This window comes from Nelusetta ayraudi, unplaced genomic scaffold, assembly GCF_046127955.1.
Source record: "Nelusetta ayraudi isolate G7.1 ecotype Tasmania unplaced genomic scaffold, CSIRO-AGI_Nayr_v1 ptg000135l, whole genome shotgun sequence".
NCBI classification, from domain to species: domain Eukaryota; kingdom Metazoa; phylum Chordata; class Actinopteri; order Tetraodontiformes; family Monacanthidae; genus Nelusetta; species Nelusetta ayraudi.
Window position 1 is genome coordinate 4,554,224 of NW_027466185.1, and position 12,832 is coordinate 4,567,055.

The window sequence follows — 12,832 nt, forward strand, 5'->3', positions numbered from 1 at the left end:
CACGTCAACCAAGAATGCTGCAAATAAAAAAGAGATGATTTTGTTTTGCCATTTTATTTATTTCACTGACTTTTTTTCCATTTGAAATTCGATTTTGCATGTGTGCAACATTAAGTTCTTTATGTTGTATAGTATTAAGCTTGACTTGTTCCATATTCAGGTTGAAGCAAAACTCGATATATTAATGTTGGCCAAAGTTTTACATTTTGGCCCACTGTACGCAGACACATCGGCCGCAACCAACGTTCGATTAGCCTCCGTAGCAACTGAGAGGAAGCTACCAATTAGCTTCCAGCGCCCAGAGAACAGCACCTTCTTTCTCAATCTCAATGTCAGTTTAGCCTTTGTCCCCCGCCCCCTTCCTCGTGACTTACCATGTCATTTTGTTTTACGCATTGCACAGAGTTTGAATGCAAAGGTTGAAAATGAGAAATGGGAATTAGAGCTAATTGACAAAGCCAACTGATTAAAGCTAACTGGTGGGAGGGGGGGAATGAGGCTCCTGGCATGTAAATAACAGCCTCTTGCGTGTGTGTGTGTGTGTGTGTGTGTGTGTTGTCCAGAAGGACCTGCTGAGCCAGCACTTCTGGTACTTGGTGGGGGACGGCAATGCAGAAGCGAAATGCAGATTGTGACCAGAGGGGAAACACACACACGCGCACGCACGCACGCGCGCACACGACAAAGGCCAAAACCAATTTTGTTTACTACAGAGCTTCCTGTGTCAGCATAAAAGAAATAAAAAAATCTGGAAATGCAAAAAAAAAAAAAAGAAAAAAAAAGACTGACTGGACATGCAAAAAAAGACTGAACTTGAGCCTCAAGTCTTTAATCTGTCCCATGCCTGATTCCCCCCCGCAAATTACAATGAGCAGTGGTAGCGGCACTCATTTGAGTATGTGGAAATGTCCCAGCATAAAATAATTCACCCCGACAGGTTTCACAGATTGACAGTGACTCTTTTCTCTCGAGCGACTTACAGAGGGAAAAAGTGTTCATTTTCTCTCACTGGGTGTTTCAGCTCAGCGAGTGACAAATGGAGCATGAACATGTGTGGCTTTTCATTTCCTTGAAGCTGTTCTTTAAAAAACAAACAAAAAACCCAACAACTTCTATTGCGGAGAAAAAGGCGAACCTCACGTCTTTATGTGTTACTGGCGTGCCTGCAAACATACCAAGCACTAAAAATCGACAACTTGTGCGTTTTAATGTGGCGGAGGTGACCCTGAGAGCTAGTAGCCACCTTCTCTGCTAACTAGCGGCAAAAACGCTAACTATTGTCTACAGTCCGTGTGCTACGTCGGCGTAGCCGACGTAGCACACGGACCTGTCTTCACAGAGGAAAGACAGGTTGAGAGGCTGGACTTCATTTTTGACGGCAAAACCTCCTGCTTTGCGCATATCAGCATTTTGCATGCACTGAGCGGCTGGCCAATCACAAGTGAGTGGGTTGTTCTGAGGAGGAGCCACGAATGGAGCAGCGCCGAATGAGGGAGATGCTAAATGTTGAGGCCTGTGCAGCTCAAACAAGGAGGTTTTTTGAGCAAACAAACCACCAAAAATGAGTTTATTAACTCTGGGAAAGGCCACGACAGGAGCCTTTTTAAAGCCAAGACCACCAGATGAGGGATTCTACAGTCGAGCATGAACGACGGGAGCCTGAAAGCGAGGGCGTGTGAAGGTGAAGCATCACAACTTTTCCAAGCTGAGATTATTAAATGCCGCTGGAAGCCTTTCGAACCCCTCTCTGCCAAGATCCAGCTCGTTTCCAGAGCTGCGTCTTACATTTCCATCAGACTGCTGGGCCTCCACCCACCCCCCCGTCCAACAAGAACCCGGACCGCCAAGGAGCTGGAAGCACATTTCCTCCATATTCTGCCGAGCGCTCGCTAATTAATGAGCGAGGAGGAGGAAGACGCTGCTCCGCTGTGGCCCGAGGGAAGGTGGAGGGCGTGGGGTTCGGGTCCAGATGTCAAGCGACTTTCTCCGTCTCGTCTTTCCGCCGGGGTGACCTTTGACCCCGCCGGCCGCTCCGTCACCACCCGGTGGAATGTGCGACCGCGTCGCTAGCCACGTCCAACACCGCACCTCCATCTCGGGAACGAACCGCTGGGCTTTCTGGAGCCTTGTGGGTGGCACGTACGGCCGGCGGTCACATGACCAATGCGCCAGAAAAATGGTCAACGCCAGTTGGGGTCACGGCGGTGGCAACGCGACTGCTAGGAGGACCTCTTCTCGGAGTGAGGTCGGAAACACGAATGAGCGCAGCAAGCCCCTCCCCCCCACACCTCCACTTCATCTGCATTTAAAACTCTCTTTCAGCTGGAACTGTTCTCTCCCTCGCCAGCTTCCCACCAAAGGGCCCCGCAATCACATTACACGTTGAGAGGAGGACCATATGAGGGGGTTAATCTAATATTCAAGGCACAGCGTCTGTCTCGGAGCGGAAAAGGAAATGCCGCGTTCTTGACGAGGGAAACAGCGACAAAGACAGACGGCACGTAGTGTCCACATTATTCCAATGAAATTGCTCTTTTTCGTGTTTTTTTTTTTTGATTGTGTGTCCCTCTATTATAGGGGTGTCAAACTCAAATACACAGTGAGGTCAAAATGTAAAACTTGGACAAAGTCTCGGGCCAACATTGAAATGTATTGAAAAAAGTCTTCCTCCAGATAGAACACTGAACCTTTTTTACATGGACCCAAACAAGTTTTGCTTCAACCTGAATATGGAACAAGCAATGCTTAATACTATACAATAAATAACTTCATATTGCACACATACAAAATTGAATTTCAAAATAAAATTAAAAAAAACTCATTGAAATAAATAAAATGTAAAGAAAGATTGTATGCCTCTTTTTTTATTTGCAGCCTTCCGATTTAAATTCCAACAGTAGCTTTTCTCCACGGAGGCGGGCCAACAATGAATTTAAAATGAAACAACGACAACATACCAATAATAATAATATTCTTCATTGAATGTCATGTCCTGATTGATGCGCCAAAATACCAGCTGCGCATTCTGGGATTTGTAGTATTAGCAGTACGTGTGCTGTATAACAGCGGCAGGCCAGCTCTAGTGGTGATTTAGTATTGCCTTGACGACCAAATCCAGAGTTTGACTCCTATGCTCTATTCTATAAGAACGCTTGCTTATATTTCCACACAAGTGGGCAATGCAAATGACTGTACATTACATTCATGAGGAAACTGAGACCCCCGAGGCCTGTTTGCTCTGAACCGAGAGAGCAACTGTGTATTGGTGCAAAATCAAAGCAATATGCTGGTGAACATAATAAATAAAATATGTATTTACTTTTTTGTTCTCAAAAAGCACAGCCAAAAGCAGGTCCTGTCCGATGACCTGAAAGAATGTTTTTACCAGAGTTGACGGTGGCCTGATTCCTGCAGTCAGTCAACCTGAAATGCCTGATCAACACTTCTGCATTAAATCTATGTGAGCCCCCCCCCCCCCCCCCAAAAAAAAAGGACAATGCTGCTGCATGTCTTGTTGACACTTTCAAGAACCGGGGTAAACGCACGATGGCGACCAGTCCGTCCTCCCACAATCGCTGCTCTTGCAAATTCTCATCAAAAGGAAAAATGAAACCGTCATGGACACGGACTTGTTGGACACGGACGACTGCACCGCTCGAGCGTCGCCTCCAGTGAAGATTTATGGATTGCCCGGTCCACGTACAAACTGCCACAACGGACGGTCCCACCGCACACAGGAAGCACACGTGCACGTTTCAGCGTCTGGTCTCGGCTCAATTTAAACCCTTCTTTCTAACGCTCATTAGAATCAAAATGTAATAGTTTCCCTTTTGATTCCCAAGTTATGCAACCTGCGCAAACACTGTTCCAACAACACACTGTTAATGTATTGTACAAATTTTAACACTGTTTCATTTAAAAAAAAAAAAAAACAGCAAATGCATCTGACTGGCTGCACTGCAATGCACGCAGAGGGAGACAAACATAAGGTTATTTATTATTACATTAGCGTAAATCTGCATTTCCCACCAAGTTGTCGCGCTGATTTCATTGCATCATCGCGTGCATTGTTCCTCTGATTTGTCACATGCATGTGAAATTGTGACAGTTAGGAATCTTTTTGCCTGTGTGTGTGTGTGTGCTGCCTCCTGAAATGAACTGCTTATGCAAAGGTGACTAATTATCAAGTTTTCAATTGTTTCATACGAGTCTGACAAGCCTGTACAAACTCTGCGTGGTAAACCAGTGTTGGACCGACTACGATTGGCTGTTCCGGGTTTTCTATGCGGTTGTATTACCCGCATTACAAACCCACAGAGGTGCAACAGCCAAGTCAAACAACATCTGGGTCCAACTCAGCCATCCCATATAATTCTCACGTTAACAGCTGCAGCGCGAATGTCGCGTGACAGTGTCAACAACAGAGGAACGCAGTTAATATAGTTCTGTTCTGCCGAGCACAAAGACCTCGAGTCTTCCTGAAATGGGTGCTGAGATGCACACAGGAAACAGTGCAAGAAGTCTCTCTTCAGAGTATTTATTATCTCTGTGACGACGATGAAGTGAGGCCATGGGAGACTGACTGGACACAAACTTAAAAAAAAAAAAAAAAAAGAGTCATAAATGCAACCCCCCTAAAAAGGTGTATTTCTACATCCAGAACAGGAATCAAAGGCGTCTGAGAAAGATAACAGAGACATAAAACATTACTAACGCAAAGAAACACCCGTCAGTCGTCTAAAGTTCAATCAAAGGGGGGTGGGAGAATAACTGATTACAAATGGATAAAGATTACAAGTGGATAAAGATCTACAAACATAGTCCAATCAAACCTTCCTGGCCCACAGTGGAGTTGAACAAACGTATATCACACATACAACATAACTGTTGTAATAGCCCAATCAACGAATTACACCGCCATAAACTAATTCATTATCGTGACAATACAAATGAAGGAGCGACGGCAACAAAAGGAATAAATCACAAATCAGCATAGCACACAGATCGCCTGGCTAGACTGTGTGCACTGTGGGTATCGATAAGCTAGCCTGCACTGTGCGTCATATATTGACACGCATTTCTTCAATTAGTCATGTTTGACAAATATTTATTTTTTATAACAAATGAACAATTAAGTAAATAAATAAATACATATATGGACGGTTTCAAGCGAAAACGAAGGCCATGAGACAGAAACAGCAACACATCGCAGCGACAACATTAGTGACAGTATCAACAGACTGGAGGAGCCTCTGCAGAGATAGGCGGCCTATCACGCTCTGGTGCCACTAAAACATGCCAAGTTGCGGGCAGAATGACACTTTTAAGAAAGGGAAAAAATGAAACACGGAACTCATTGTGAACCTTCGCCATAGCTGCCGCAGCTGGCTATAACATTTGACCTCCCGTTTGCATCATCGCAAGCGGAGAGGCCAGCAGTGTTTTACCACTGTAGCAGCGCAGCAAGCTAGCGCCGTCAGGCTGAGGATTAAGCGTTAGCATTACTATTTTCCCTTGACTGGGCTTCGACACAACCATATTAAGAGTTATGTGCCGGCAGAAAAAAAGCTTAGCGTTATCACTGAACGGGAACATCTGCCCAGCGTTGAATCGCTATGCAGCTGCAGCAGCAGCAAGAGGAGGCGAGGGAGCATGATGGTTAGCCGTTTAGCATCGCTATCTACCTGCCACCCCCACTCCCGCACCACCACCGCCACCACCGGTGGGTTATTGCAGGGTAGCGGGAGGTTCGGGGGTGGGGGGGAGCAACGCAGTGGCCGCTAAAGCGGGGCCAGACCGGGCAGCCCAGCCGAGCGCACTGCGGCCCCTCCGCGTCTCAACACGTCTCGGGCAAACGCGTGTAGGGTGTCGGCGGAGCGCCGCGATCATACCTCGGGATGGAGAATAGGGACGCAGCCAGCCTCTTTCTCATATTCCTCCATAGCGTCGGCCATCTTGGTGGTGATGTGCGCAGAGCATTGTGGGAAACGGGAGGCTGTGCATGGGGTGGGAAACAAACGGGAGGTGTGTGTGTGTGTGTGTGTGTGTGTGTGTGGGGGGGGGGTTCTGTCAAAATACAGAAGAGTGGACAGGCCGTGCAATTCAGAAGGTCATGTAATCGTAACCCCTCCCCAACAGTGACTGGGGGGACGGATGCACTCTACACTGCACACTCATTGTTGTCTTGTTAAAGAGCTGTAGGTGATAGCATGATGGCCCGTGGCCCACCACATCAATGCAAATAGGATAACAGGGATGATTTACTGCGGTCTCTGCTGGCTCGACCGCTTCTGTCGAACTATTGGTTGGCTTGACCGCAGTGATTGTTTTTGTCCAAAAACTCGAGATTTCATGCAAGTAATAAGTTATATATGTATACTAAATTGAGGATTGAAAAAAGAGGCTTATCAAGACACAGATAACCAAAGATGGATTCGTTAGATATATTTTTTTTTTTTTACAAATATCATAAGCACTCGTGAAATAACATGCCATACCACATGAAGCCACTGAGTGTCGCTCTCAGGCTTAAGATCAAGTCCGGCAGTTTCAGTGCTGCAAAACCCCCTGCACCGACTACGAGTGGTTATAAACGCGTAAAACACAGCATAAACAATCTCTCATAAACTGTAACACAAACAAATTAATGAATGAATGAATGAATGCTGAATCTAGACATTTGTGAAGCACGATTATCACATTACGGGATTATCTTTTCAATAAACGTTAAATTACTTTTTCATTGCATCCAACGATTTATGTGCACTGCACTTATATGTACTGCATTTTATCTATTCACGCATTCATTAATAAGCAGTAAAAATAAATAAATAAATAAATGAAATAATGCAATGTGTCTCTTTTGCACAATGGTTTCATAATCTTCAATCATGTGGAGGGAAAGTTGAATTACCACTAGGGTGATCTCCGAGAAAAAGGGGAGCTGGGGGATATAAACTGTTCTTTTACCAAGCGCTTGTTCTATACATATTCTGGTACTCACACCAACTATACGTAATACATTAGATTCAATATTGGAACGATGTCAAGTAAGTCATGCAAGGAACTGAATATAATCGGTTGCTTAAAATTAAATAATATGAACTACAAACTATAATTGCAAAAACTGCATAGCAAAACGAATAATATTACAAGTTTCAGGTCTCCTTTATTTTTGCATCAAGTTTTAATGTGTAGGCATAAAAGGAAACAGACTAATACAATAAAAGTAAATAGGTGCTCAATTGATACAAATGTGCGTGAAGAAAATAGCACAACGTCAACATAAATATTGTCTCGAAAAACAATGTAGAAGTCGTAAAAAGAAACATTTTAATATGACGTTATTTAATAAAGGAATTGAACAGTATGAACGTATGACTGCAATTTGCGACTTTTACTTTGAAAATTGAAACCGGACATACGACTCGGTTAGCATTGACACTTGGCTACGCCTACAATGACGGAACCACATAGGCGGGTGTCTGGCTAACAACTCAACACAATATCGGCTTCTCCACTCGCACTGGAGAGCATTTTGTACATATTACAGTTCGCGTTGTACTCTTTCAACTTAAATCGTGGAGCCTCGACATGACGTTCATGGGTTTGAGGAGGACGTCGGCCGTTGCCATATGACGCGGAAAGCCGGAGGAGAAACATTTCGAAACGTCGTCCGCTAACAGTTAGCAGGCGGACAAAACGCCCCGTGGGGAACTGACGGAGTATTTACAGCCAGCGTCATCCGTCGGCGAACCAGTCACACGACCTTCCGGGAGACCCCATGCGAAGTGCAGGTACGTCTCAAGAAATTAATGAAATAGCTAAATAAAAACAATGTAACCGGACAAACATGACGCTTCCTCCCGCCATCCTATCGCCTGCTTTATTGTCTTTTTCAACTCTGCTAACTGGTTGCTAATTCGACGTGTGCGTCTTGTTCGAACTTGACAGCCGACAGACAGCGGCTCTGCAGTGGAACGGTGCGTACTATTACGTAATGAAGCAGAGGAGGTGGTGGAGGGGGGTTGAGGGGGTTAGCTGACTGAGCTTCGGGGATGTCAGTTCCCCCCTAACCCCCCTCCTTTTCTTTTTTTACCCCTCCCCTCATACGCTCGCCGTGCACGTCCTTGTGCGCTGCGTCCTTTCCGCGTCCTCTCAATGCGGACGAGCATGTCGAGAAGGAGGCATGTGCTTTATTTTGATTTCCTGCAGCCATATTGGGCAGATGTGGTGTGTGTGTATGTGTGTGTGTGTGTGTGTGTGTGTGTGTGTGTGTGTGTGTGTGTGTGTGTGTGTGTGTGTGTGTGTGTCTTATCTTACCATGCTGACATCATCCTCGATCATATGATGCTGCTGCTGCTGCTGCTGCTGCCACGGTGCCCGCGGCCCCTCCATCCACTCCCTGTTACACTTTAAACCCCCCCCCCCCAAGTTGACGGATAAGTCAGACAAGGGATGTGTCCCCCAGGTCCTGCGTCATTTGTCTCCGGGTATTCGGACTGAGGCCTTCATATCACCCACCTCGTGACTGTCTTTTTGTAATCGCTCGTAAAAGCGCTCTTTAAAGTGCCTTCCAGGGACATATTTTCTAACTGTGAAGGGGGTGGGGGTAAAAATGAAGTGTAACACTACAACCCCCGCCATGCAAAATTCTTTACCAATGCTTCGTAGTTCCTTTTTAATTTACCTTTAAAGGGCAAAGGCTACGTTTTGCGTGATGACAGAAACACATGGTGTCTGACTCGGAGTCTTGTGATGTCACAAGGGGCGCTGACACCTCTCCCAGGCTGGTGACAGCCACTGCAAGTGCCTATAAATAGAAGGCTAAGAATGTTGTTTTTAAAATATATATATATGTGTGTGTGTGTGTGTGTGTGTGTGTGTGTGTGTGTGTGTGTGTATATATATGTATATGTATATGTATATATATATATATATGTATATATATATATATATATATATATATATATATATATATATATATATATATATATATATGTATATATGTATGTATGTATGTATGTATGTATATATATATATATATGTGTATATATACACACACACATATGTATATGTGTATATATTTATATATATATATATATATGTATATATATATATATATATGTATATATATGTATGTATGTATGTATGTATGTGTGTATATATATACATATGTATGTCTGTGTAGATATACATAAGTGTATACATACATATACATATGTGTGTATATACTTATGTATAATGTTGATTTGATTGATCCGAAAAGGATGGAATTGGTTGCTTCACTGATGTCCAGACTGGAAAATCCAGTACTGTAGGTCAGAAAGTGGGTATGATGCATTTCCAATGTGAAAATTACACAGTGCAAGTCATGACAAACCTGCAATGGGCCCACGGATCTTCAGTGATCACGGTCATCTACTCCACCACACTTTTTCTTTTTGCCCAGCGTGTCCCTTTTTCTGTCCCAGCCCACTCACATACTATATTTACATGTTTTCCACACTGGCACTTATTTGCATGTTAATGTCACACATCCCTTGTCGAGCCCTCGGGGCGGCGTGGCCGTCACAACGGCAGGGTCGCAAGAGGCGCGGTGCCTCATTTGCCAGCCAAATGTTCTGTTCTGCCCTCTCTTGAACCGTCGCATGCCCCCCCCCCATACCCCCCTCTCCCCACCGTGTTCCCACGCCTGGCTGCGCACTTTCGCATTTGAATGTAGAATTGTATTTTGGGCGTGAAGACTTTGTGGTCTTGGGTGGTGGAACACATATTTTGTTGTAATGCTTTTGTTCATTTTGCTCATGTTTTCTACACATCCCATGATATATTTTTTCCCCTATGAGGTGGCTCACCAAAACCCTCCATCCATCTGCTGCTGCTCCGGCCCCTCTGTCACATTTTAAAACCCATTGTGGCCCACCAGTCAGAAAGTTAGCCCAGCCCTGGTTTATTACATCCAGGGCAGCGTGTCCACATTTACAGCCACAAGCCATAAGCGGTCTATGTACCTGTGGTGTGCTCATGTGTTTGCGTACATAGGACAAGTGTAGCATGTTTGTCAGGCTACGGTAGCAGGATATTGCGTGTGTCTTTTGCCGTCACGGTTTGCTGGGCACAAAACCTTTTGTCTGTCAGCCTGATGCTCTTTGAATACCTAAAATGAACAGCTGTCGTCATCTTCTGTTAATCGGAAAGTATCAGTGTCAGGCCAGCTGATCCTTTTTTTCCAAACAAAGCTGGTTTCTCCGTGTGAAAACGGCCCCGCTCATGGTGAGAAAAGATCCGACCCGAGAGCCATCCCACTGTATGATCCTACAAATGATCACACTGAATTTTGAACTTTCAGCATTTAGAATGTCTTGTATTTGCTCATTTTCTCATTTCAATAAACATTTTTTCTAGTGCAACACATTTATTGTTGCCCTTTCAAAAATCAGATCGGAACACACAGATGAGATTAGATTCCACGAACAGGAGCGCAAGACAGATGCCTGCTGTTTGCCCGATTGCGTAACCCCCTGGGAGCCGTACCTAGGAGACGGCGTCCAATCGCTTCCTTTGCAAAAACACGATTGCTCCTCTTATCTCGTGGTTTATATGCGCAAAATCTGACAGCGCGAGCGTCTTTTTGCATGATCGGTTCACGGCGCTGCGGTTCAGTTTCGAGCCACAAGGTCATTTTAAAGACCATTTTAAAGGTAATTTGTATTTTGCGCAGCATTCTTTTGCGCAACAATCATATGCGTTTAGTTGTTTCTTTTACACAGGACGTAGTTTAAACTTTTAGTTACACTAGAAAACTACTGACCTATATAGAACTCTCTGTATATATGTGGATACATACATAGAGTATGTGTGTTTATATATACAGTATGTGTGTACATGTTTATGTGTGTGTGTGTGTGTGTGTGTGTGTGTGTGTGTGTGTGTGTGTGTGTGTGTATTTATATGTTATCTCCCCATGCATACATTTATATATATATATGTGCATGTATATATATCTATATGGATATTTATGGATATTGATGTATAGATATATACATATACACATACACGCATATATATGTGTGTGTATATATACACACATATATATATATATGCATGTGTATATATACACATGCATATTTTCATATATATAGACATGTGAATGTATATAGATATGTATGTATGTATGTATGTATGTATGTATGTATATATATATACATACATACATACATGTCTATATGTATATAAATATGTATATAGATATATGGAATAGAGATGCATAGATATGTACGCACACACACACACACACACACACACACACACACACAGATATGTATGTATATATATATCCAGTATATATTTATATTTATATTTACACATTAATGCTTATTTTGGTAATGCTAAAGGCCTTGCAAAGTAAAGTCTTTTAAAACGGCTCCCATGACGCGACGGCTCGTCCACCTTTGGCTCTGATATTCCCACCATGTGCGGATGTCACACTTCTCCTCAAACGACCACAGCGGCCAGGTCGGAGCGTCAGGGCTTCATCATCTCCTCAGCCGGTCCTCTCGGGCCTCTGGCTGTGCCGCTCTGCCCAAATCCATTCATCGCCTCTGACAAATGCCAGCTGCGCTCAAAGCGAAAGTCACTCTCCCAGTCAGCACGGATCCGTCCGTCCATCCACCGGCAGCAACGTGATCCAGGTTATACACAGCGAGTCGGGACAGCTCCACGGCCTTCGTCACCACCCTGGGAAAAAAACCCAAAAAACCTCTCGTCTTTAATCCCTTCATCATGCTGTTCCCATTTTTATTCCATTGCTTTAAATACCTGCGGTTCCAGGTGGCCCGACCATCTACGTCAAGGGTGTCAAACTCAAATACACAGTGGGGCCAAAGTTTCAAACTTGGACAAAGTGGCGGGCCAACATGGATTTTATTGAAAGAATCTTCCTCCAGATAGAACAGTGAGTGAACCTTTTTACATGGACCCAAACAACCTAAATATGGAACAAGCAAAGCTTAATACTATACAGTGAATAACTTCATGTTGCACACATGCAAAATCAAATTTCAAACTAAATGAAAACTCATCAAATGAAATACAATTTAAATAAAAAACATATGCCTCTTTTTTTATTTGCAGCCTCCTGATAAATTTCAACAGTAACATTTTCTACACGCGAATAAGAAATTCAAAAATAAAATAACAATAAACCAATCAAGTCATTATAACGTCCTTCAGTGAACATCCTGTTGTAAATGAGCAGAGCATTCTGGGATTGGTAGTATTTACGCTACATGTGTTGTATATTACCGGCGGGTTATAGTAGTGCTTTTGTATTGCCTCACGGGCCAAACGTAATTCCACTGCGGCCCAGAGTTTGACACCTATGATCTACGGGTACCTCGAGGATAAACTGAGCTAAACAAACGAGACAAACCGTCAGCTTGCAGCTGTCCACGCTGTTTAAGGGTCCAGGTGAATGTAATGTCAGCCTCGCACCAGGTCCAGCCCAGAGCAAGATGTGTTATTTAATGAAAAGAGCACGGGCACGTCAAAGCCTTCATGAATGTCCAGGCTCATTAAGATAAAGAGGCCTCCATTCAGGTGGTCGGTGAACCTTATCGTCGCCTCACCCCCCCTTCCCCCTCCACCCCACTCATCAGCCACCTCCTCTGTCACAGAGTGAATTGCTGATTTTGTTATCATGCCCTATATTTCTCTACACCCGTTTTTTCCCCTCACTTCCCTCGATTGTGCACCGGGTTGAAACCGCCGAGCTCTGAAAATGTCTCGTGACTCACGCCTTGATGGGCGGTCGTGTGATGGTTACAGGGCA

At 44.1% G+C, this 12,832-nt stretch overlaps 2 protein-coding genes across 4 annotated transcripts in view; one reads left to right on the forward strand and one right to left on the reverse strand.

Annotated features, from left to right (window-relative positions):
* zdhhc17 (zDHHC palmitoyltransferase 17) overlaps positions 1 to 6,036 on the reverse strand; it is a 26,051-nt gene extending 20,015 nt beyond the window's left edge. Inside the window, exon 1 of the mRNA XM_076051590.1 lies at positions 5,892 to 6,036. Coding sequence (XP_075907705.1) covers positions 5,892 to 5,954 — 63 coding nt within the window. The 5' untranslated portion in view covers positions 5,955 to 6,036. The remainder of the gene's footprint in view (positions 1 to 5,891) is intronic.
* A 1,421-nt stretch (positions 6,037 to 7,457) lies between these two features.
* Positions 7,458 to 12,832, forward strand: part of osbpl8 (oxysterol binding protein-like 8) — a 69,008-nt gene continuing 63,633 nt past the window's right edge. For all 3 annotated transcript variants that reach the window (XM_076012242.1, XM_076012243.1, XM_076012244.1), the window contains exon 1: positions 7,458 to 7,796. The gene's annotated coding sequence lies outside the window, so the exon portion shown is untranslated. The remainder of the gene's footprint in view (positions 7,797 to 12,832) is intronic.